Source organism: Pleurodeles waltl, chromosome 4_1 (genome assembly GCF_031143425.1).
Source record: "Pleurodeles waltl isolate 20211129_DDA chromosome 4_1, aPleWal1.hap1.20221129, whole genome shotgun sequence".
In the NCBI taxonomy this organism is placed as follows: Eukaryota; Metazoa; Chordata; class Amphibia; order Caudata; family Salamandridae; genus Pleurodeles; species Pleurodeles waltl.
The window spans coordinates 703,001,182-703,024,898 of record NC_090442.1 but is presented as its reverse complement, the minus strand read 5'-3'; the positions used below and the strand labels follow the sequence as shown (position 1 = coordinate 703,024,898).

Sequence of the window (23,717 nt, the reverse complement as noted above, 5' to 3'; positions counted from 1 at the left end):
AAGTATTTGAACTAACACACACAGTAACTCAGTGAAAACACTACAAAATGACACAACACAGGTTTAGAAAAATAGGAAATATTTATCTAAACAAAACAAAACCAAAACGACAAAAATCCAACATACACAAGTCAAATTATTAATCTTAAAAGCAAAAGAGTCTTAAATCCTTTAGTAAACAGTAAAAACACTGTTAGCGTTTAAAAGTACCTGCGTAGCATCAAAAAAACACGCACGGGCGAGTGTGCGTCAAAAAAGGTTAGCAGTGCGTCTATTTCTCACCCGCAAGCTAGACCGTGCGTCGTTTCTCCTCCTTCGGTTGGGTCGGTGTTTGCATGCGTAATTTTTCCTCTCCACAGGAGAGTGATGCGTCCATCCGGGAAGCACTCGGTCCGGGCAAGCAATGCATTGTTTTTCTGCGCCCAGCAAGGTTTGCATCAAAAATCCTTCTGCACCGTGTCAGCAAAACCACGCAATGTGGTTTGAGACATTATCAGCTTCCATCAGCAGGTGTTGCGTGTCATTTCTCCAGCTGTGTACATCAATCTTCCAGCCGCGATGCCGGGGCAGCGTCAATTTCTGCCACGAAGCAGGCGGCGCATCATTTTTTAGCCACGTCTCGGAAGGTGCGTCGATATTTTCCCCGCACACCGGTCTGTGAGTGGATTTTCAGTCTTGGTCTGCCAGCTTCACCTGTCAAAGCCCCAGGAACTGTATAGGGCACCACTTCGCAGGGCAGGAGTCGCAGCAGAGAGTCCAGGTGCTGGCAGGAGAAGTCTTTGATGGCCCTGAGACTTCAACAACAGGAGGCAAGCTCAGGACAAGCCATTGGAGATTTCTTCACAAGCAGGAATGCCAACAAAGTCCAGTCTTTGTTCAGCAACTGCAGGATAGCTCCTCAAAGCACAGTCACAGGCAGGGCAGCACTTCTCCTCAGCTCTTCAGCTCTTCTCCAGGCAGAAGTTCCTCTTGATGTCCAGATGTGATCTAAAGTCTGTGGTTTTGGGTGCCCTTCTTATATCCATTTTGAACTTTGAAGTAGGCTTACTTCAAAGGAAAGTCTCTCTTGTTTGTGAAACCCTGCCTTGCCCAGGCCAGGCCCCAGACACACACCAGGGGGTTGGAGACTGCATTGTGTGAGGGCCGGCACATTCCTTTCAGGTGTAAGTGACCACTCCTCACTCCTAGCACAGATGGCTCATCAGGATATGCAGGCTACACCCCAGCTCCCGTTGTGTTTCTGTCTAGAGAGAGGTGCAAACAGCCCAACTGTCAAGCTGACCCAGACAGGGAATCCACAAATAGGCAGAGTCACAGAATGGTTTAAGCGAGAAAATACCCACTTTCTAAAAGTGGCATTTTCAAACACACAATCTTAAAACCAACTTTACTAAAAGATGTATTTTTAGATTGTGGGCTCAGAGACCCCAAACTCCACATGTCTATCTGCTCCCAAAGGGAATCTATGCTTTTAATCATTTTTAAAGGTAGCCCCCATCTTAACCTTTGAGAGAGATTGGCCTTGCAACTGTGAAAACCAAATATGGCAGTATTTCACTATCAGGACATATAAAACACATTAGTATATGTCCTACTTTAAACATACACTGCCCCCTGCCCATGGGGCTACCTAGGGCCTACATTTCAGGTGTCGTACATGTAAGAAAAGGGAAGGTTTGGGCCTGGCAAGTGGGTACATTTAAGATCTGCACACACAGACACTGCAGTGGCAGTTCTGAACCATGTTTACAGGGCTACTAATGTGGTTGGCACAACCAGTGCTGCAGGCCACTAGTAGCATTTGATTTACAGGCTCTGGGCACCTCTAGTGCACTGTACTAGGGACTTACCAGTAAATCAAATATGCCAATCATGGAAATCCAATTACACATAAATTTTATATAGGAGCACTTGCACATTAGCACTGGATAGCAGTGGTAAAGTGCCCAGAGAAACAAGAACAGCAAAAACAGAGTCCAGCACACATCAACAACCTGGGGAGCAGAGGCAAAATATTTAGGCAGACCACACCTAGGATGAAAAGTCTAACAAATGTAAATAAAGAACATTCTTTACAGAGTGCAAACACAAATAAGGAACTTTGTTAAGAAGCATCTGCATGACTGGACCGATAGCAAATATATTTACAGTAAAATAATATTAAAACTACTGTTTACCCCGGGTCTGCTCAAAAGGTATTTTCATTAGTTGCCGGCAAAAAAATAGAAGCACCATCATTAAGGTCTGGTTCCTGTAATCAAAATGTTTCTGTAAATGTTGATTTGAAAGGTTTGCTCTGAAAGTTTAGAAATAATCAGAAGACTGAGTGGGAACCAGGGATTGGTAGACATATGTTATTTCATTTTGGCAAACTGTGAAAAGAATATTAATTGTTACATTTTAAAATGTTAAGTTTTAAAGTCAATGTAGGTGAAGTGCATTTTCTGGCATGATCTCCACAGTTCATCTCAGCAACAGACCCTGCATTGTTTAGAATTAATTTAACCTGCCCTTTCTATCCATGGGTTTATTGTGCTGCTGAAGTTTGGAAAACTATATCATAGTTAAGCGATACCATTACAGCTTTCTTACTCGAAAATTAATTAGGGAATGTTGCCCACATTTTTCTCCTACCAGTGAATACTTTTTCTACTCAGAAAATTTTCCATCTATTTAAAACTAAGACAAGTATTATTTGTTGTTGTTAGTTAAGGAACAGGTTTAACCCTACTCAAGAAGGAACCGCAATCTCTGCCAGGGTGTGACACCCGAAAACCCCAAATTAAGCTCAGCCATCTGGTAGCTTGGAACAAAAGCAGTCAAGCTTAACTTAGCAGAAAATTATAAAATAGTTATACAGTAATGCAAACAGTAATAAAGTGAAACCACAACACAAGAAAAATCTCAAACTAACTGAGAAAAATAGATTAAAATGTAATACATTATTTGAGATTAAATGAATAAAAATCAAATCAGTAGAACCAGAGATATGCAGTATTAATGCTTTACGCTAAAATAGTGCCTAGAAGCACAAAGCGCCAACTGTGGCTATCTGATTAAGCTGGACTGGGACAAAGTCACAAGTGCAGGCTGGAGACCGAGATGGTGATAATGCGAGCCAGACATAAGTTGGGCCCTCTCAACAAAGTACCTTAAATCCTGGTTGTGGTGCATTGCGAGATCTCTCCTCAAGGATGTGTCACACTGCATCAATTCAAAGAAGCTACGAGTAGTTTAAAACAGTACACACAGGCTACAATGTCAGGCTTGGACATGTTTAAATGGCTACTTATGTGGGTGGCACAATTAGTGTTGCATGCCCACTGGTAGGATTACATTTTTAGACCCTGAGTAAATGTAGTCGTTCTTTACTAGGGACTTACAAGTAAATTAAATGTGTCAATTGTGTGTGAGCCAAATTCACCATGCTTAAAGCAGAGATCACAGGCAGTTTAACACGGGTTAGCTTTGGTACAGTGCACAGAGCCCCAAGTACAAAAAAACAAGATAGCAAAGGAGGAAGGCAAACAGTTTGGGGGAAGACCACCTTAAGGCTGACAGATCTTACACTTGTGTAACAATTAACTCCTTAGTGAAGTGGACTTAACATCTAGCACATCACATCTCTTCTATTACTGACCATGTCTCTAGAAAACATTTCAAAATGTGCGTTGCAGACTTCTCTATGCTCCTATAACATGATATGCCCTTTAACTTGATTCCATTCGTTGGAAAAACACTGACACTGCCATTCTTTTGTATTGGATGATGCCATGAGTATAAACAACCTTCTTGAAACCACGAGCCTTCAAAACTACCCATGCTCAAAATTATTTCTCCTCTTGTGTGGAGATCTCTGCTAGCCCCTTTACGAAACCTACGCTGATGATATTCCACAAGCACTTAAGAGTTAATCTCTTCAGATTATATCCGCTGTGTTAAGAATCATTGCCTTTGTTTTTGCTTATGCACTTTTTTGGTACCTGATGCCTTTTCCACCTGGATACTTGTACTCCTGGCTCTTGTCAATTCACTATACTCTTTTTTTCTCATCTTGGTTTCCTGGAATTAAAGGTGGGGCCCGGTTTATAAAACTGTATCCACTATTAATTCAACACCTACATAATACTTATCTCTTCGCATTAGCATTACCCTACACTTATTCTTGCACTGGAGAGTATTTTTTGGATTATTTTTTATTGGCATTCTTTTTTTGTTTTCCCAACATTTTGTCTCCCTTGTATACCACCTTTCATTAATGTCCTTCTGTAACTGTTCAACTTTTTGTTTATTTAGTCCTGTTACCAGCTGTGTTTATTTTTATATGCTTTTTCTTCTGTCTTACTCATGAGGCATCTTCCACTGGATCAGTAAGTAACAAACAAAGGTAAGGAAGGATGGATAATACAGTTTGAGGTATACATTACTTAAATGGTCACTATAAGAAAAGCTATTAATAGCCAACATTTATAGGGGTCCCAATACACATGCTTGTCAGAGTATCAGACAAGAGACTCTGCTTCACACTTTCATGTGTGGTCAGTGCCATGTGTACACATGGGGGGTCATTCTAAGTCTGGCGGGCGGCGGAGGCCGCCCGCCAGACTTCCCCCCTCCAAAATACCGCTCCGCAGTCGCAAGACCGCTGAGGGTATTTTGGCTTTTGCACTGGGCTGGCGGGCGACCGCCAAAAGGCCGCCCGCCAGCCCAGTGCAAAAACCCTTCCCACGAGGACGCCGGCTCAGAATTGAGCCGGCGGAGTGGGAAGGTGCGACGGGTGCAGTTGCACCCGTCGCGAATTTCACTGTCTGCAATGCAGACAGTGAAATTCAAAGTGGGGCCCGCTTACGGGGGCCCCTGCAGTGCCCATGCCATTGGCATGGGCACTGCAGGGGCCCCCAGGGGCCCCACGACACCCCATACCGCCATCCTGTTCCTGGCGGGCGAACCGCCAAGAACAGGATGGCGGTATGGGGTGTCTGAATCCCCATGGCGGCGCAGCGAGCTGCGCCGCCATGGAGGATTCAGAAGGGCAGCGGAAAACCGGCGGGAGACTGCCGGTTTTCCTCTTCTGACCGCGGCTGAACCGCCGCGGTCAGAATGTCCTGCGGGGCACCGCCAGCCTGTTGGCGGTGCTCCCGCCGACCCTGGCCCCGGCGGTCTAGTACCGCCGGGGTCAGAATCACCCCCATAGTATGTATTCAGTTCTTCTACCCAACCCTTTCAGAAATTAAGACAAATAAAACTTCATAGGGTAACGTCAGCCAGTCACTCTTTTAGGAAACTGGTTGTCTATATTATCCAATGCATCATTAAGACTTCTATGAGTACAGCCTGAAAAACACAACTTTCTTGACCTCTCTAAAAAGCGGAAGTTGTCATATCATCGAAAATGGTTATGCCCAGAATCTGGTTCAGGAATTGCAGGAATTGCAGAGGATGGAGTCAATTACTTCATGAAAGCTCCCCCAAGACACGAGTTCCTCTGCTTGAGGGGGATGGACAAGCTATTTATTTTTCAATAGAGGAAAGAGTGCAGGATTTAGGGTGATATTTAGAATTTTGCAGAAGGATACCACCATATTGCAAGTGCTATAAGCTAGAATGTACTTTTAATATGGTGGGCAGGACATCTGCCATGTTTATAATGTGGTATCCAGTCTGCCAAACTCGAAGTAAGGTTCTAAGTTCATCTGCACATGCCAGCCAGATGGCAACACCATAGTCCTACCATTAGGTATACTGTATTAACAGGTATTCATCTCGTCTTTATGCTCCTCCACTAAGGAAGGGACATTGGGCAGATGTATCAAGGTCCCGGTTTGCATTTCTTAAATAGCGAATTTTAAGAAATCGCTATTTAAGAAATGGAAAATGGGATGTATGAAAATTGCGAGTCGGTAATGACAATTTCTTTAAATTAGCAATCGCTATTACCCAATCTCAATTAAGGAATGGGACTCCATTCATCCATGTGGGCCTGTAGGCCCATAGGTGCAAATTGTTTTGTGTTACCTAATTTGCAAATTCCTATTAGGTAATGCAAAGCCCAGGGTGCTGGGGGCCTAAGGCCCCCTCTGATGCACCCCCAAAAACTATTTGCTGACATGTGTGCGCTATGCATTTATAATGCATTTTTTAAAATTGCATATGTTTACCATCATCTTGGATTAGGTGGTAATTTCATTTCCTAAATTCCCAATTCACATTTAGGATATGCTTGATACATGTGCTTCAGAAATTGCAAATAGGAATTCATTATTTGCGAGTTCCTATTTAGAGAATTGCAATTTGCGATTCGCTAAATGGAGTTGCAATTTCAGGGAATCGCTATTTTAGCGATTCCTTGAAATTGCATTGTGAATACCTTTCATACACCTTGAAAGGCATTTTTGCATTTGCAAATGGCCGAATTTTGTGATTTGCACTGTTTGAGAACACAAAAATGTTTGATACATCTGGCCCATAGTCCGCATTGTGATTCAAGCCAGTGCCAAGACACCTTTGGGTATATGTTGAGCTCTATTAAATGACTTCACATAACATACATCTAAAAGTAGTTATTATTCAGAATTGAGCAAGTGGAATTGCTCTGCAAAAGTCTTACTTTAAGAATCTAAACTCCATTCAGTAGCAAAGTCATCATGGTTTTAAATTATGTAGAAGTACAGCAGACATGTGCTTTTGGGCATCCAAGGACATGGCTGATACCTTCTTTCCCAGTTACTGTGCATCTTTCCAACTGGTAATCTACAACTGTACTTGCTTCTCCAGTATTTAATTCCATCTTTTACAGAGACTATTAGCTAACTCCTAGTACATGCTACCCTTGTTTTTAAGGAACTCTTTCCATTTGTAAACCCATTTAACCACGAACCTGTCAGTGTCAGACATTGGTCAACCAGTCTGTCTTCCTTCTTTGTGCTAGCACGTTCCTCAGTATCCCACTGGACATGAGTTAAGCATCCACTAAAATATTTGTCTACGTCTAGACCTTCATGCCAATGTAATGGGCACTTCAGAAATCTGAAACTTGGCTATGTGGATGCCCTTTACCATCACAAAATGTTAATTGTTCCAAATTCATAAAGTCCAAAGCATTGAAATATGACTCATTACAATTTACGGTCTCAAGAAGATTGGAACCTCGTGTTATACGATAACATGGCAACAACTATAGTGACTAAAACTCAGAAACTTTGGCCTCATGTTGAAACCCCAATAACAGCCTAGCTTCTAGCTGCGTAAAAAAATCACCCTTACAGTCTTAAGATACCTATTCACTTTGCCAGACCGCTCAAATATACAACACAGACATTCAAATGCACAAATTGTGTTGTATGGCTTTTTCCACCCAGAGATACCACCTGACATAAAGATCATGTCTTAAACATTATTTACAGAAATATTCTCTTATCTTATGAAGGGAAATAGCTGTTACAACAAAGGCTGAACTCCGCATGCCATTATCATGCTGGCTTAACCACGCATGTGACATTACGACTCATGTCATTATCACGCTTGCCTTTACAACAAATAAGCCTTTACAACACATGCCTTTACAATGAATATTTCTTCACCATGTATACCATTACAATGAATTTCGTTGTAAAAGCATGAATGGCAAAGGTATAACCATTGTAAAGGTTTTACAGGTAAGTATATATTACAGAAAGGTGATTTTTAGGGTTTAGGGTGGGTATGGGTTGTTGGGTGGCAAAGGTTTTTTAGGGTTTACGGTGGATTTGGATACTTGGGGGTTAAGATATATATATTTACGGTTTAGGGTTGCTATGGGTTTTTGGGTGACAAGGGTGTTTTTTAGGGTTTAGGGTGGATATGGGGTTTTGGGTGGCAAGGGGTTGTTTAGGGTGGTTATGAGTTTGGGGGGTGCAAGGGGTTTTATGGGAATATATGTCATACTTACCACTTAAACATTTACTACAAAAATGCCTTTTCCAATCATGTCATGACATTTCCATTGTAAAGGCAAGAGTGGGAAATGCATATTAATAGTAAACGTTTTCATTGTAAAGGAATGCCTGGTAATGTCACAATCGTTGTAATGACCACTGGGTAAATGCATATATGGAAAAGCATGCGTAGTTCCATCATACAATCTCATATGAAGATTTTCTATTAACTCCAGTGAGCCAATATCTTCCTAAATCATAATTAGAGTACAATATTTACGCCAAATAATATTCTAGTAGCATACCTTCTCAACATGAATCCCCGCTACCCAATAAACAATGTCCTGGTGCACGTAAGATCACTCCAAAGCTCAGTTCTTTCAGAAATTCATTCATACCAGAAATTTAGCATGGCCCTGTTACAAATGCCATACGTTCACAAAGACCAAGGCAAGAAGAACATTTTAATTATTTGACTAGGGTACTGTCTTCAGTGGGATTCTATTTTAGTGTCAGAATGCTGTCCCTGATTTGTCAAAACAGAAAGTCCTTTTGAGACAATGTTGTAATTCCTTCTGAATTCTGAGCATTTCACATACTGAATCGAGCATCTTTTCTGATTGAAAACTCCGGGCTGGAGAGAGAAGGCACAGTCTCCCAGTCTGCCTTGGAGTGCCCTGGCTGAGTGCTCTGGCCAATCCTAACGCTGCTTTCATGCAGTGTTAGGATTGGCCGCATGGTAGGCTTGGAGCCTGTGCCTCCTGTGACCAGGAAGAAGGAGCAGCGGCAAAGCAGCAACTAGGCATTTAAGTTTTTATTTTTACATTTTTTTAATGTAATTATCCCTCTGCCACATGCCGACCCACCACTTTAAACCTCTGTGAGCCGTGACTGATATTGAGGAACTCCACATCAGATTCTGCATAGGAAGGCATCATTTTGCATTATGCCACTGCCAAAAATAGCGGCCTCCAGAACCGTGTGAACGTGAACCACTCCAGTTAACGTCCCCAAGGGCACAACTGTTCATTCACGTCTGTAGTGCTTAGTTATTGATCCAAAATCACACTCACCTTAAATGCTTCCACTGGAAGAGGACACTTTGCTGCATCATTCAAGGATTTTTCCAGGGCACATTTCCATTCAGACGTGTTCTTTACACAGCAGATGTCTAAAACAAAAACAGCAGATGGGATGTAAAGGGAAAACATTTGCAGAATATGTGAGTACATAAAGAAGTACAGATATCACTCTGTAGATATTATCTAGATGCAATTTGACAAAATGTATTTCTTTAAACTTTTTTTAAGATTTCGGAGTTAGTTGTCCCTAGGGTTTTATTAACAAAGGGCTTTCTGCTGACATTTTGCCATAAATCTGTACTGTCATCTGTAGGACTGAGTGCGAATCCTGGAAAGGGCAGTTCAACTTTCTGTCATTCAGAAATTGATAAATTGAGCACCGTTTAATCGGGCACTTGTAACATCAGTCACAGCGCTTAGAAATGGCATGATTAATGAAACATTATATATCAGTTTTTATTCTACAACAGTGACATATATGCTTCCTGACATTACTACTATACATTTCCCCCTCAAATTAAAATCAATGTATCTGGAATCAACAATGTCATGAATTGCAACAGATGCGCCACATTTAAGATGTTGCTTAAATATGAAGAGCATCAGATGGATGGCTACTCGTACTGTTCATATCAGGCACTTTCACGATATTCATATATGCAACATTTATAGCACCTCTCTGCATGTCCACGTACATTTTGCAGCACAATAACAACTGAATCATTGAATTCTAAAATATGGCTAATCTGGTGATCTGACCTAACCTTGTGTGAATGGGAAGAGAAGCATGACAACTAAGGCCCTCATTTTGAGTTTGGCGGGCGGCAGAGACCACCCGCCAAACTCTTTAGGATGGAAAACCGCCACTCCTGTTTTCCGCCCACTGGCCCTATTATGAGTTTCCCACTGGGTCAGTGGGTGGAAACAGCGTTTCTGCTCGCTGGCACAGCGGGAAACAGGCCACAACATTGACGCCGCTTTGCAGCTTTGCCAGCTTTGGCAGCGTCCATCCACCAGACTTGTAATAAGGGTCTAAATGTGCACAATTGATAATCAGAGCCATTGGCATGATGCAATTCTGCTGCCGTAGCATTTTCTGCATAATTATGGGTTTGCCACATGAGCAATCATCTGCTACGTAATCAGATTTTAACAAAGAAAAAATGTCCAACTCAAACAGATCAAATGTTACTCAAATCAGGGCAACTCGAGCTTGCACACAGTGGAAGGCACTATGCAAATGTTGACTGCTCCTCCTTCAGTTGATATTTGTTGTATTTGGATGTTTAACTGTTACCAAAGAGGTAAATATTTTGGCCAGACTGTGTTAATGTGTGAAAAAAATGACAAAATTATGGAGTGATACCAACACAAAACCTGATGCTTTAGGTCTCATATTTTGCCTTTTCTTGATGCATAATTTAGTCAACCCTGCTACATAATTTAGTCCTCTTCTGCCACATAATTCCAGTGACCTGCATATAAAACAACAAATCTACAACGGTCACCAAGTGTTTCACTGTTCTCTCACTGCAACACCACACTCCAGAAAAAAATGAGTTGTCCAGTAATCTTTCAAAGGCCTATTGGCTCTTGTGTAACACGACTCCTCTTTTAAATCATAGGCTCCATAAGCCCTCTGCCTTTAGACAAAGCTGTGAATGGACCTTCTAGTTGTTATAAATCCCCATTGTGGCACTAGCAAAAGTTCTGAAAATGTCGAAGTTGTTCTTATAATGCCTTCCAGGAAAATTAGTAAGAGCTAAGGGTTTGATTTAGAGTTTGGTGGAGGGTTAATTTATTACCACCGTGAGGCATCTCCCACCCACACTATTACAAGTGCAATAGAATCACATGCATTCGTGAAAAGGCGGCCAGGATATACATTGGTTTTGTGGTGCAGTAACTGGTTCGTCAAACTCGAAATCAGGCCCTAACTTGACCTAAAAAACAAGGGTATTAAAAGTGAAGCCAAGCAGCTAAACACTATTTAGCCCCATAATATCACAGGAAGTGACATAAAATGATCTTTAAGTTCATCCATGACACTAAAGCCACCAATGCACATTCAAGGCATCACCATATTAAAAGCAATGCAGGAAACTAGGCAAAAAGTAACACAGATTAAACGCAAACCAAAGGAGTTGAGCAAACGTTTGCAGTAGGTTGCACGAAATAACATATCTTCCACAAAATTACATCATGAAGCTATATTTTACACATCCCACAGTATTTCCATTTTTGTTTACAGCAAGTTCATCTGTCCAGAAAGTACATATAAAGGAGCTTCACCAATACTTGCTGACCTATATTTTGACTCGTGGGTAATACAGGTTCAAGAGGATGCTTGCATTCCTAATATGAAATATGTGATTGATTTGTTATTTAAGAGAGTGAGCGAGTGAGGGAGTGCCACTTATTCAGAATATATTTGTAACCACTGCGGTTCCTAAGTTATAAAGTCAAGGCCTTTATCTCAGTGACAACTATCTTTCAGAGAGTAAAACTGTGGCTTTCAAAACGTATATAATTTGTATGGGGGGTTACAAAAAGTGCTAAACACATGTATCACTCTGCTGGCCTGGACTGAATGGAAGTGTGTTTTAAATCATATTGACATGGCTTACAGAGTCCTTAAGAATTGCTGTCACCTGGGGTAGGAACAGACATTCAGAGATTTAGTGACGACTATAGATCACAATGGCCTTCGTTAGTGCCTAGACGGTGGCTGAGTTCAAAGTGCGCTGTATAAGCAATCTCTATCAACCATTCCCTCATATCGTTTAACAATAAGTTGAGTATTCTCTGGTGTGCAACCTGTAAGCGGATGTGCAACTTGTAAGCGGAATGGGTTGTGCCTTCCGCCAGCATTTCTTGAGAAAACATAGCATGATCTCGACCTAACTGAGGAACACTCAATCATCCCTAATGAGATCACTTGAAGCACAGGATATCATCCGAAAAACAAAGCATTAAGTGCTGTGAATGGGCTGGGAAGGCTTTTATGCTCATAAAACAAATGTAATATACATGTTGAAAATATCTTGGTATTACACTATTACTTACGTTAAATATCCTCTTGGACTCACTTAAATCCTATGACTTGGATGGTGATTGCTTAAAGATTGTTCGTGAGATACATCAAGAACGGTTTTAAACAAAAAGAAAACAGAATGCTAGGTTAGCCAGCTAATCATTAACTGCGACCACAGAGTAACCTGCAGGTTACAGGTGTGAATACTTGAGCCCTTCATCCTTCTGACGTCAAAAACAGTGCCATGCACTTGGGTAAAAATAAAACCTATAATTTCTGAAAAGCAGAGTACCGAATCCATACTCAATATTCAAAAGCATAGCCTTGAGGCACAAAGATTGCCAGCAAGAAACCAAGGGCCAGTTGTACAATGCTTTTTGCATGGCGCAAACAGCGAAATTCGCTGTTTGAAACATGCAATAAGCACATTGCGATGCTCATTCCCATTTTGCAAGTCAGTAACTTGGTTATCGACTCTCAAAAGGGGAATGCGACCCGCAAATAGGAAGGGGTGTTCCCCTTCCTATTTGCGATTTGCATTGCGATGTAGAATTGCTTTGTGACCGCGAACGCGGTCGCAAAGCAATTCGCAGTTAGCACCTATTTCAAATGGGTGCTAACCCATTCGCAAAAGGGAAGGGGTCCCCAGGGGACCCCTTCCCCTTTGTGAATGGCCTTGAATAAATTTTTATCAGAGCAGGCAGTGGTCCCATGGACCACCGCCTGCTCTGAAAAAATGAAACACAAACGTTTAATTTTTTCATTTGTGTTGCAACTCGTTTTCCTTTAAGGAAAACGAGCTGCAATACAAAAAAAAAACTGCTTTATTAAAAAGCAGTCACAGGCATGGTGGTCTGCTGTCTCCAGCAGGCCACCATCCCTGTGAGTGCTGCGAATCAGAAGGGGGTCGCAAATTGCGACCCACCTCATTAATATTAATAAGGTGGGTCTTTGCAACCCTTTTCCGATTCGCAGATGGTGTCAGCATCCGGGTTTGCGACTCTCAAATTGCGAGTTGCACAGACTCACAATATGAGAGTCGCAAATTCATTTTTTGCTACATCTGGCCCCAAATACCTAGTCAGTATGGCCAGAGTACACGCGGCCAGTGACGATGTTCTGTGGGACTCGGAGCATGGTTAGTAAAGGCAGTATCAGAAGGACCCTTTGACCTTTTCTGGCTTTTTTCTATGAATCCGTGTAAATAGGAGAGTAATTGTTTCAGATATTTTTTCCTTCTGAACTGTTTCATAAGCAGTATTTCTGTATGTTCAAAACAGTATAAATTGCTTGAAAGTCTGAATTGCACTGTGAAATAAAAATACCACAAACATGAACAATATTTTGTATTCGTAGCTTTTACTTGAGTTTACATGATGACCCCAGTTCTTTTGTCCAAAATTGGGGGATTCCAACCCCATCCTCACCCACAGAATGAAGACCAATACTTTTTCTCCAGGCTTATGTTGAACCTTCTAGTTTTAAATACACCAAGCACTTAAAATAACTATGGTATGAGTTGCCTTCATTTTAATGCATGCATTATCATGTCTTTAGCAGTGTCACACCATGTCTATTAGCTCTGATTTGTTTCTGGGTCTTTTCTATGGCCCTCCTATTATGGCAGTTTGAAGATTTATTGCGCATGAAGTGATGTCTTGCACTATGTTGGGCACCATATTGGGCACCATGTTCAGCACCTAGGTCACTCCCCTTTTCTGAACATGTTGCGTCTCTTCTAGCTTGCTGCTTCCCTTTCTCTTCAGTTGAGATTATTTTTAATGCTCTGTAAGCAGGAAAATGCACACATTCAAGAATGTTGTAATAGAGGCCTAAATGGGACAGCAGACCTCTATCCCAGCATTTACAATCATAATGTGCTTGCATTTTCAACTCAGTCCCTTAAAGGAGCAAGGTGTACTGTGACACACCATGGACTTTACACTGGAGAAAACATTGTGTTTCATTAGAACACTCTCTGCTCTCCCGGATGTCCTTAGCCTGCCCAAGTAAAGGCTAATCTTTCAAATATTTACAGTTTATACTTTGCCAATGGTTAGCACCAGCCCATGGCGGGAGCTAACCAGCCCAGAGTTTGCAGCTGCGAAAGTGGTAGCAAGCATTAGTGCAAGTCATTGGGTGGGATGCCCCTTAGCTGCTCAGTTATCTGTACAACTCACAAGAGCTTGAAAATGTGTGCTTTGCAATCTGTAATACAAATTGTGGGGGGTATGTCTTATGTCCTACATGGGTGGTCGCATAGGATCGGAGCTCCAGACCCGAGATGCTCCTGACCCCAGGAAATTACACTATTGGGGAATACTCCGATCTACAGCAATGCAGTCTCGCTGCTATGAGTACACTGGCACCACAAATCAGCCTTTCAGGCTGATTTGGCATTTTGCGAGCCGAAAATATGAGCGTCCAGGAAGAGAATGTCCATGGACCTAAGATGTCACCCATACTCACCGCGCATTGCTCGGCACATTAATTCAAGGAAGTGAGTTGAATGAACTTACAGGCTTAATGAGAGGTAGGAGAGTGCACTAATTTTTGCACTGATTGGAATCTAAGCCAACCACCGCTTCCTAACATTTTCTATGCCTCGTCACAGTCACCTCACTGAAGGCTGTTTTTCAGTACCTAAGATGGTGCCCATTCTCTACCATGCCATGCTTAATGGACTAACTTAATTTAGCGGGCCTCAATGGGACATACATGCGTGGTCTAACGGAGATGAAAGAGTGCATTACCTTAGAGCGAGTCAGACACACCAACACTACAACAATTTTTGCTTCTATGCCACATGGAAGAGGGAGGGCCCTTACCTCATTTTGCCTCAGAAATGATAATGAGGCATGCTCACGCTTACAACGCTAAGGGCTCACTAGTCACAAGTTTTATGTTTGCTAATATTATTCGGTTATGTTTAAGAAGAGAAAACTTCACATCATTTCTCCTCAGCCTTGATGTTGAAGCCTGCTAGCCCTTATCTATTCATGTTTTACAAAATGGCACCTGGATCTAAAATACTATGAACTGCTAATGTTATGGTCAGGAGAATACATTATTATAAAGCTTCACAAAAACATCAACCCTGCTACAGCATTACACAGTGCCAGTCTTTTTTTTTTGGCTTACCTACCTCTTTTCAGCCATCCCTGCCTTGCATTGTACCAGTGTGGAGGGTCTTCCCCTCAAATTACCTTAATTCACCATGAGCTACTCTAGGAGATGCCTCTTCTTGCAGGATGATTGTAAAATAATGGCAGGAGACATACAAGACTGGAGCCTAAATTCAAGCAGCAAGCTCGCAGAGAACTGACAAACTATTACTTTAGTGTACTCCCAGAGCAAGCACTGGACAGCAAAAACACTGCATTGCTGTAGGATTCAAAGTGCTTCCCAACATGGTGAACACGAAAGAGAAGGATATAAGGGGGGAACATAGAGGTTCCAAAGAACAAAGAGAACAGAATCTTGGTCAAAAGCAATCTAAACAGGACCCTCCTCCTCAGGACTCTCGAATAAAAGGGAATAAAGATCTCTCCCATAATATTGAAACCAATACCCTGTGACTCAAATCTAAATGGTGGGAGTCGGGCAAGGTGTTAAAGCTCTAGCTAATTGTATGGAAGAGGCAGAATCTAGGTTTAGCAAGATTGTAGACAACCAGAACACACTGATGAAAAGATCAGACATAATGTCATCAAAGATGATATCGCTAGAAAGAGATCTTTGTGACTTGGAAGACAGAAACAGGAGAGGCAATTTGAGAATTTTTGGCCTGACGGAAAAAACAGAAAACAGTGAAAAGTCATGTGTGGCTTTCCTTGAGTCATCGCTCCTAACTGTCCTGGAAATATCATTTGAAGGAAGCTTTGAAATAAATAAAAAGGACCCACAGAATTCCAACATGGACGACCTCTGCTTTTTCTACTAAACCAAGAGAATTTATCTTCAGATCATTGATATATCATAACATGGAACTGATTCTGGACCACATGAGATTGATTGAATTAATGGTCTGGATGGGTCACAAAGTGGGCATATCTCAGGACTATGCCAAGCCTACAGTGGATCGGAGGAAGAAATTCATTGCATTACATACTGATCTTAGATCTCCAAATATTGCATTTTCATTTGTAGGTCCAGTAAGTATGAAGGTCACCCATGAGGGTCACTCACACATTTATGATTAACCCAGAGTTCTTGAGGCCTTTGCGAAGAACTTGCTGGACTCCAGCATTACTCATTGATTCTTTCCTTCATTTTATAGTATAGAAGCTAACTTTTCATCTTTTCCGCTACTAATGAATATTTGATAGTATCCTTTTGTCATAACTTTTGTTGATTATCTTTGTTCAGATAATTTTAGATAAGGCATCAGTCATATACAATCATCTAATGTACTTCTGGAAAATCATTTCCACATTATTTCACACCATGATTACTTCATCCTTAGTAGAAATGTACCCTAATCGAAGTGTTTTATCTGTTACTAGAGTACACATTCTTTTGGTTATTGATGCAGCCAGTTTCCGGTTATGCATGTTTCTTTTACCTTTTAGCTTTAACACTAAACATGGTGTCTGTTAGGCAATGATATGTCAAATTAGCCTCTTGTTGCCAAATGGATCTGATGTCTTAGCTGAGTGTTTCTTTGGTAATTCAGCATTCCATTAAATATTTTGCAGTACCATTGTGCTGCTCAGGTCCAGAGACCTTTGTTTTGACTGAGCTCATGTTTTAGAGGCCTATATGGTCCCATTTTCTCTTTTGGGGTTAGGGGTGGGACTACAGGGTGGTTGAGAGTGGGGTTGGGGTGGCTTGGGACATGGGGTTTGGCTTTGGAAATGTTTTCTGGGGTACTGTGCAATGATACTGTTTGATATGCTGATACTTGTCACTCCTATGTCTTTTGCTTTCTTTTTTTTCTCCTCTGTTGTCTTCTCTACTCCTCCTTTACCCTATTCTTCTTTGGAGGGTCTTCCTATATGCATACCAGGATGTTTTTGAAATTGTTTTTTGTTTTTACTGATGTTTTCTGAGTTGCTTAAAATCATTTCCCTTAACACAAAAGGTCTCAGTCATCCGATCAAATGGAGGTGTTAGATCATTGTTGGGAACTGAAAAGTGATATTATTCATCTCAAGGAGACCAGGGCTGGGCCGATAGATGCTCATAGTATGCAACACACCTGGAAAAATTGAGTAGATACCCTGATTTCAGAACAGGCTAAATGCTCAGTTGAAACTTTAGCGCATGGTGATCAGAGTAGATGTCTCCTGCCTAAGATTACAAAAAATGGCTTTTCACATTTTTTATTGCAACCATCTATTCTCCAATGACATATGTTACCTCCTTCTGGTCCTCTCTTAATCATAAACTACATGAATTACCCAAGGACAGTACACTCATTGTGGCAGGATATTTTAATCTTCCATACAACACAATTCTAGACAGAATCTCAACATGTCCCTATAGTCACAATCGCTCTTGTAGATAGCTTCATACACTAGCTGAGGATAAAGAACTAGTTGATGTCTACAGATTACACAATTCAACGGGTAGTGATCTCACCTTTTACTCACACATTCACAAAACCCTGTCTGGAATTGATTGTTTCTTTGATAGTAAACATCTGGTCCACTCAGCCACTGACCCTACTATCTAGCCAATCCTCGTTTTGGACCACACATGTATCACAACTAACTATTAATCTATCCACACAACAGCCTAAATCCTGTTCATGGAAAAGAATTATGACATACTTTCTGATCAAGATTCTGAAGTCCAAATTGTTTAAAAAAGAAAAGAGAGAATTACACTACGGGTATGGATATTGAAACAATGTGGGACACTATTTGGTGGGAGATAAATGGCATTATGACCATTAAAAATAATGGGTTAAGGGTGCTAGGATGAATCTTTTAGAGAAACGCATCGCCATTTTGGAAGAAGATAGGAAATTAACAACAGACCCCTTAACTACATCCAAAAATACACAACTTAAATATGAATGTGACAAACTTTTAAGTCAAAGGGTCAAATTACGGTCTTCCAAAATTGAAGCCAAAAATCTTCTGGAATGTAATAAAGCAGTAGATGCCTCATGTTAACTCATAAGGGTGCAAACTATTTATTAATGATCCAGTCATTACAGATGGTAACGATATAGTACACACAGATCAATCAAAAATAAAAGGAGCTTTTCAGGATTCTTACATTGAGTTATGTACCCCCCTCAGAGAAATGATAAAGATAATTTGGAGAGGTGTAGAGCTTTCCTAGAATCCTTCTAGCTCCCCAGACTTGGATAAAAAGATGTAGACACTCTTAACAAACCAATCAAACCAGATGAAATTACTAAAGCTATTAATTCTCTTAAAACAAAAAGGTTCTATGTTCCGATGGCTTCCCTGCCTCCTTTTACCAGAGATTCGAGCACACGCTATTACCCAATTTGCCTGATGTTTTCAGTGCCCTTTGAAACACGAGGCAAACTCTCAGGATCTACTTTGGAGACTCATATAGAAGTGATATCGAAAGAGGGTAAAAACCCATGATAGATTAAAAATGTCCATGCTATATCTCCACTTAATAACTACAAAACGTAAATTAAACTTATGGCTCTTAAATTAGAAAAGGTTCTTCCCTCTCTTACTCATCCCTCACAGACTGGCTTTGTAAAGGGCAGACTGACAGCTGACAACATCAGAACTTTCTATTACAAGATCAAGAAATCTAAACAGATTACTTCTCCCACTAATGCTATGGCATTGGATGCAGAGAAGGCCTTTGACAATGTCTACTGGGCTTTCCTAAGGACAGCACTGGAGATGTTCAATCTATTCCATTCAATCCCATCGGTGCATATAAAACTTGACAGACAAATATCAGATACATTTCGTCTGGCACAGGTTACCAGACAAGGTTGCCTGTATCCCCATCCTCTCCCTTTTCTGCTCTCAATTGAACCATTTCTACATTCTATTAGGACTAATGAAAAAGTTAAGGGTATCCCTTTCAAATGCATCTCCTAAAAATTAGTGGACTATGCAGACAATGTTTTGATTGTTTCTACTGAAACAGACACAGCTGTCACGGAAATTCTTAAGATCACTGCAAATGATGCTAATGTCTTGGGATACCTCATATAGCCACCAGTTGTAATTTAAAATGGCAATGGCCTTGAATTGCATACTCAGTAGAAGCCACCAGTGTTCATATAGAGGAAACTTTACTGGCCAGAATCAAAAAGCTAAGTGAGGCATGGTTCCTAAAGATTTATCACGTGCTGGGGTCATGTTGAAACGGTTAAAATTATGCTTGCCCCACAAATAAATTTTTCTTAAGCATATTTTTTGCCATCCTTTACATTTCCTTTCATAATTCAGTCCATGAAATATTATCATCTTTTATACGGAAGCATAAGAGAGTGGGATTATTGTCAGGGAAATTATTATTGAACTGAGGTGGCCTAAACCTCCCGAATTTTAAGAATTATCAAATCGCTTTTCTGGCTTGACAAACTATCTGGTGGTTTCACTGAAAAAATATCAATGGTCCGGCCTAGGTTGATATCGAATCAGATCTGGTAAGCCATCTTCAGCTTAGCAACACCTTGACAATAAACCAACTTAAAGTCTCTCATTCCTTTCAGATTATTAAGGAGTCAGTCTTAGATCTAATATACCTGGACAGGTGTTTTCTTTACAAAAGTAAGGGCTCAGAATTTGCCTCCCTGTGGTTTGATAGTGCCATACGATTAGGTCCTATCTTGTCCTTCCGAAGACAATAGGCATCCCTGGGAATTCTTTATGTTAGAAAGATTGTTAAACTTGATAACCCGATTCAGCCTACAACCTTTGTATTTATATACATTTTTAAAATTAAAATTTGCTTTATGGGACATTAAACACCTGCATCTAGCAGACCACTTACACTTTCTTAAGAAATTATTTTTCAAGGCTCACACTCTAAAATCTTACAAACATTTCCAAGTAGGCATGGGATGATATTTGTTCCAAATATAATACTGAACTCATTCCCTCCACTTCGTGGGATAATATTTGGGATTCTCTTTTGAGTCACAAAATGTCCTCCCTGATAATACAGTGCAAGTTTTGGACTACCTATAAACCTAATTAGACCCCTGAGCAATTAATTAAACAGGGACTCTCACCATCAGCTGCTTGCTGGAACTGTGGCCATCCCACAGGTGACTTGGATCACTTATTATTCTACTGTAAACATATAAGGCCTCTATGGAGGGAAATTGAGACCATACTAACATTTTGAATATCAAATTGTCCCTAAATTACTTATTAGTGACACTGAGGATGCAAGCATGCTCCGACAGATCTTTGATAGAAACTTTATCTAGCTGGGATTGCTTCCTGATTAATATTTTGCGCTATATAAACATTAAGACCATATTCTCTAATTGGAAAAACTACAATAACATTTCTTATCATACATGGTGGGCATGGTTAAGCTTTATTGGGAGTACAGACAATACTCTACACAGTGACACCTTTAACAACAAGTCCAAATGTCTATTGTGGTCAAAATTAGCCCTATCCTTACAAATGGGTAACTCCCTTGAGCTCCGAAAGCTCTAGGGAAAATTGTTTACATGACCCTACATCTTTCTCTCTTCCTTCTTTTCTCTCTAATATCTCCTCTTCTATATTCTCCTATGTTATAAGGGACTCAACATACAATTATACTACCATATATGTATCTTTGTAAGTGATATATCTGTGATTTGATGTAGCTAACTCATCATATGTGCCATTATCATGGTACTGTATGCTTCAACAATAAAAAACATTTGAAAACAAAAAATGAATACAAATTGCGAATGACAATTTTTGTGAATTGTACATTGATTCTTTGGATATCAAAGTGAGTTGTAGTGGCTTTGTGAAGGCAAAGTATTTTGTGCATCAATCAGAGTGAGGTCTGTGCATTTAGTCTGCTGGCCTGCAGGCTGGCCACAGATCTCAGCAGTGAGCGCTTAACTGGCTTATACAAATAAATGTGTCTGCTAAACATTCAGTGGCCAGCCATTAGTGCATTCATATATCTTTGTGTGGGAGGGAGCATTCTGCTGATATTGGCAATGGCTCTCTTTACCTAAAGGTGGCTCCATCTTGTAATTGTTCTCTTCACACCAGCCGACTGGCCGAAGTCTGCAGTCGAGGTAAAAGAGCCAAAGGTCATTGGCATCCGCCTCCTCCAGGCCCACGTATCGAAGGCGCAATCTTCCCCCTACATTCTCTATCACACTGACGGGCCAGTATTGGAAGGGGTTCTGTGCATCCTGGAGCTCTATGAGGCAGTCAACCGTAATGAGGTCTACAGAGTTCTTCCCTCGCAGAGGCTGTTAGGGCAAAAGTAAAATCCACGTTACACTTTATTTGACTTTGTTTTATTTTTCACTGAAATACTGCAACGCACAGCACATTATCTAAAGACTCTGCCCTAAAATCTCTTTTAATGAAATGAGACGGTCATTAAATGCAGCACACGTAGCAATAGTTAATTTATAAAATAATCAGGGGAACAAAAGCAAAACAGACTCTCCGAAAATACAAACCTCCGAACCTGTTCTAACAAGGTAGGGAATACACCCTATCCACAATGATTGCTGTTATTTGAATGTGTTATACAGCCCTGTGATTTCAAATGCTTGCCTGCAAAACAAATGGAAAACAGCACACATCGTGGAAACCGGGAACAGCCAGGAAACACTTGATTGGCTGCAGCCGAATAGTACTCTTTGTAGGCGTTATGCAACGTCAGTATAGGCGAAGCAATGCATGCGGAGGGAGGGAGGCTAGATGCACTGTTGATCTTGAATACTAGTTTTGCATCAACTTGAAAGCTGGGGTCTTTAAAGAAATTCTGATATGCCTAGTCTGCTGCATTAACAAAGGCACACTCCTGACACACCTTGGCAATCAAGGTTGTGTTTGTCTTATTGCAAGTTGGGCAAGAGAAACACACACCATCAGAATATGGACCTGTGAAAACCTCAAACACCAAGAAATATGAACCCAGGACAGTTGTCTGGCAATCAGAAAGTCACTGATTACTTATCTCAAATCTTCGTTTGCTCCAAGTCCCAGTCTTCGTGGCCACAGACCTTACATCGTGCGTTTTAGCTCGTTACAAAGTCAGAATTTACCTACTTTAGCCCTAAATTGATCACGATAACAAATACTTCTGTCATGTTGCCCTCATGCAGAAGAGCAGAGCAGTTTGGTGGGCCATACGGTTGCAATACTTGATCTGGGGGATGGAGAGAGCACTCAGGATGTGGGAGTAATAGTCACTTGGGAATTGGAAGAGAGAGGGGCAACACCTGTCGGGGACAAGCTCCTAAAATAAAGAACGAGCTCAAAGATATTGCCTGCTTTCCTTCTTGTCATGATTCTACAGCTGGTGACACGGCAGGATCATTAGAATCCTCACCCAATAGAAAGCACGATAAACGTGGCTAAAAGAGCAAAATAGGTTAACAACAGTGAGTGCCACAACAAGGAGGGAAGTGAAGAAAGCCACAGCACAACATACCAGATGAGAAAGCAAGCATGAATGATCGGTGCCAAAGAAGAGAGCACAACTGCACAGCTCTCAAACTGCATTCAAGTATATTCTAACACACTGCTAAGCCTGCTACATTTCTCAAAGAGGCAAGAAGGGGTAGAAAAAGCCCACAAAATACCATGAAGCTTGAGCATTCAGGGGATATAGTAAGAAGGAGTGATATACCGCTGTAGTGCGGGTGTCGTTAAAGAAAGCGAAGTCCACAAGGAGAAGAGAATCAACGTGGAAGTTTATTGTTCCAAAAGTAAAACAGCACAAACTAAGAGCCACGGTCCCCACTGCCATCCAGATGAGAAGCTCTTCATTAACTGCCTCTCACCTGGCAACTGTTAATGCGTCCCTTTATGACTAATTTACTCACTTTGGGACTCTTTTAGGCCAATGAATCTTTTGACCCTGATTGAAGACACCTTAGGACGAGATAGCTAATCAACATGCCAATCAATATGTCAATAATTTCATCAAAGTTCACAGTAATACGGCAATTCAAATTAATCAAAGACATTTAATAAACTTGAAAGACCACCATGACCTTTCAGTCATGAATAACCACACCAGTTTAATATGATCTTGTGATGTTTATTCCCTATTGATTACAATTCTACAAGCAAGTTTATTAATCTTAAAACCAAGAAAAACATTAGCATAGTCACAATATGACAACTCTGATAAGATTCCATCAAAGCAAGAATCACAAATATTAGAATATAACACGGCATCAGCATAGGTTATTTTTAGTAGAGTATCATCATCATGTTATTCAACAAAGCATAGATTTGGTCATTTGTCTATTTGCGTCAGTTTAGTGAACCCCTTAACTGACCAGGAATTAGCATTGGCATGTTGGGCTTCATGCAAAACAATTTAGTAACACCAATTTAGAAAACATCTAGCTATGGTCTCTGTCAAAGTAGCAGTTGGTACCTAGAAAGGAAAAGCAAACAGACAATTACAATTTCATATAGTTATCCTCCGTATTGGGTCAGCACTCAGGTTCGGTCTTCGTTCTCAGGACATCAGTTGATTCGCCATCAGCCAGGAATTCAGCAAGTCGGGTAAAGGGGCACT

The 23,717-nt window shown here is 40.9% G+C and overlaps 1 protein-coding gene across 3 annotated transcripts in view; it reads right to left on the bottom strand.

Moving 5' to 3' along the window:
- SFMBT2 (Scm like with four mbt domains 2) overlaps nt 1-23,717 on the bottom strand; it is an 872,139-nt gene that overhangs the window by 384,312 nt on the left and 464,110 nt on the right. For all 3 annotated transcript variants that reach the window (XM_069229268.1, XM_069229271.1, XM_069229269.1), the window contains 2 exons: nt 21,174-21,420; nt 8,987-9,084 (listed from right to left, as the gene is read on the bottom strand). In XM_069229268.1, coding sequence (XP_069085369.1) covers nt 8,987-9,084; nt 21,174-21,420 — 345 coding nt within the window. The remainder of the gene's footprint in view (nt 1-8,986; nt 9,085-21,173; nt 21,421-23,717) is intronic.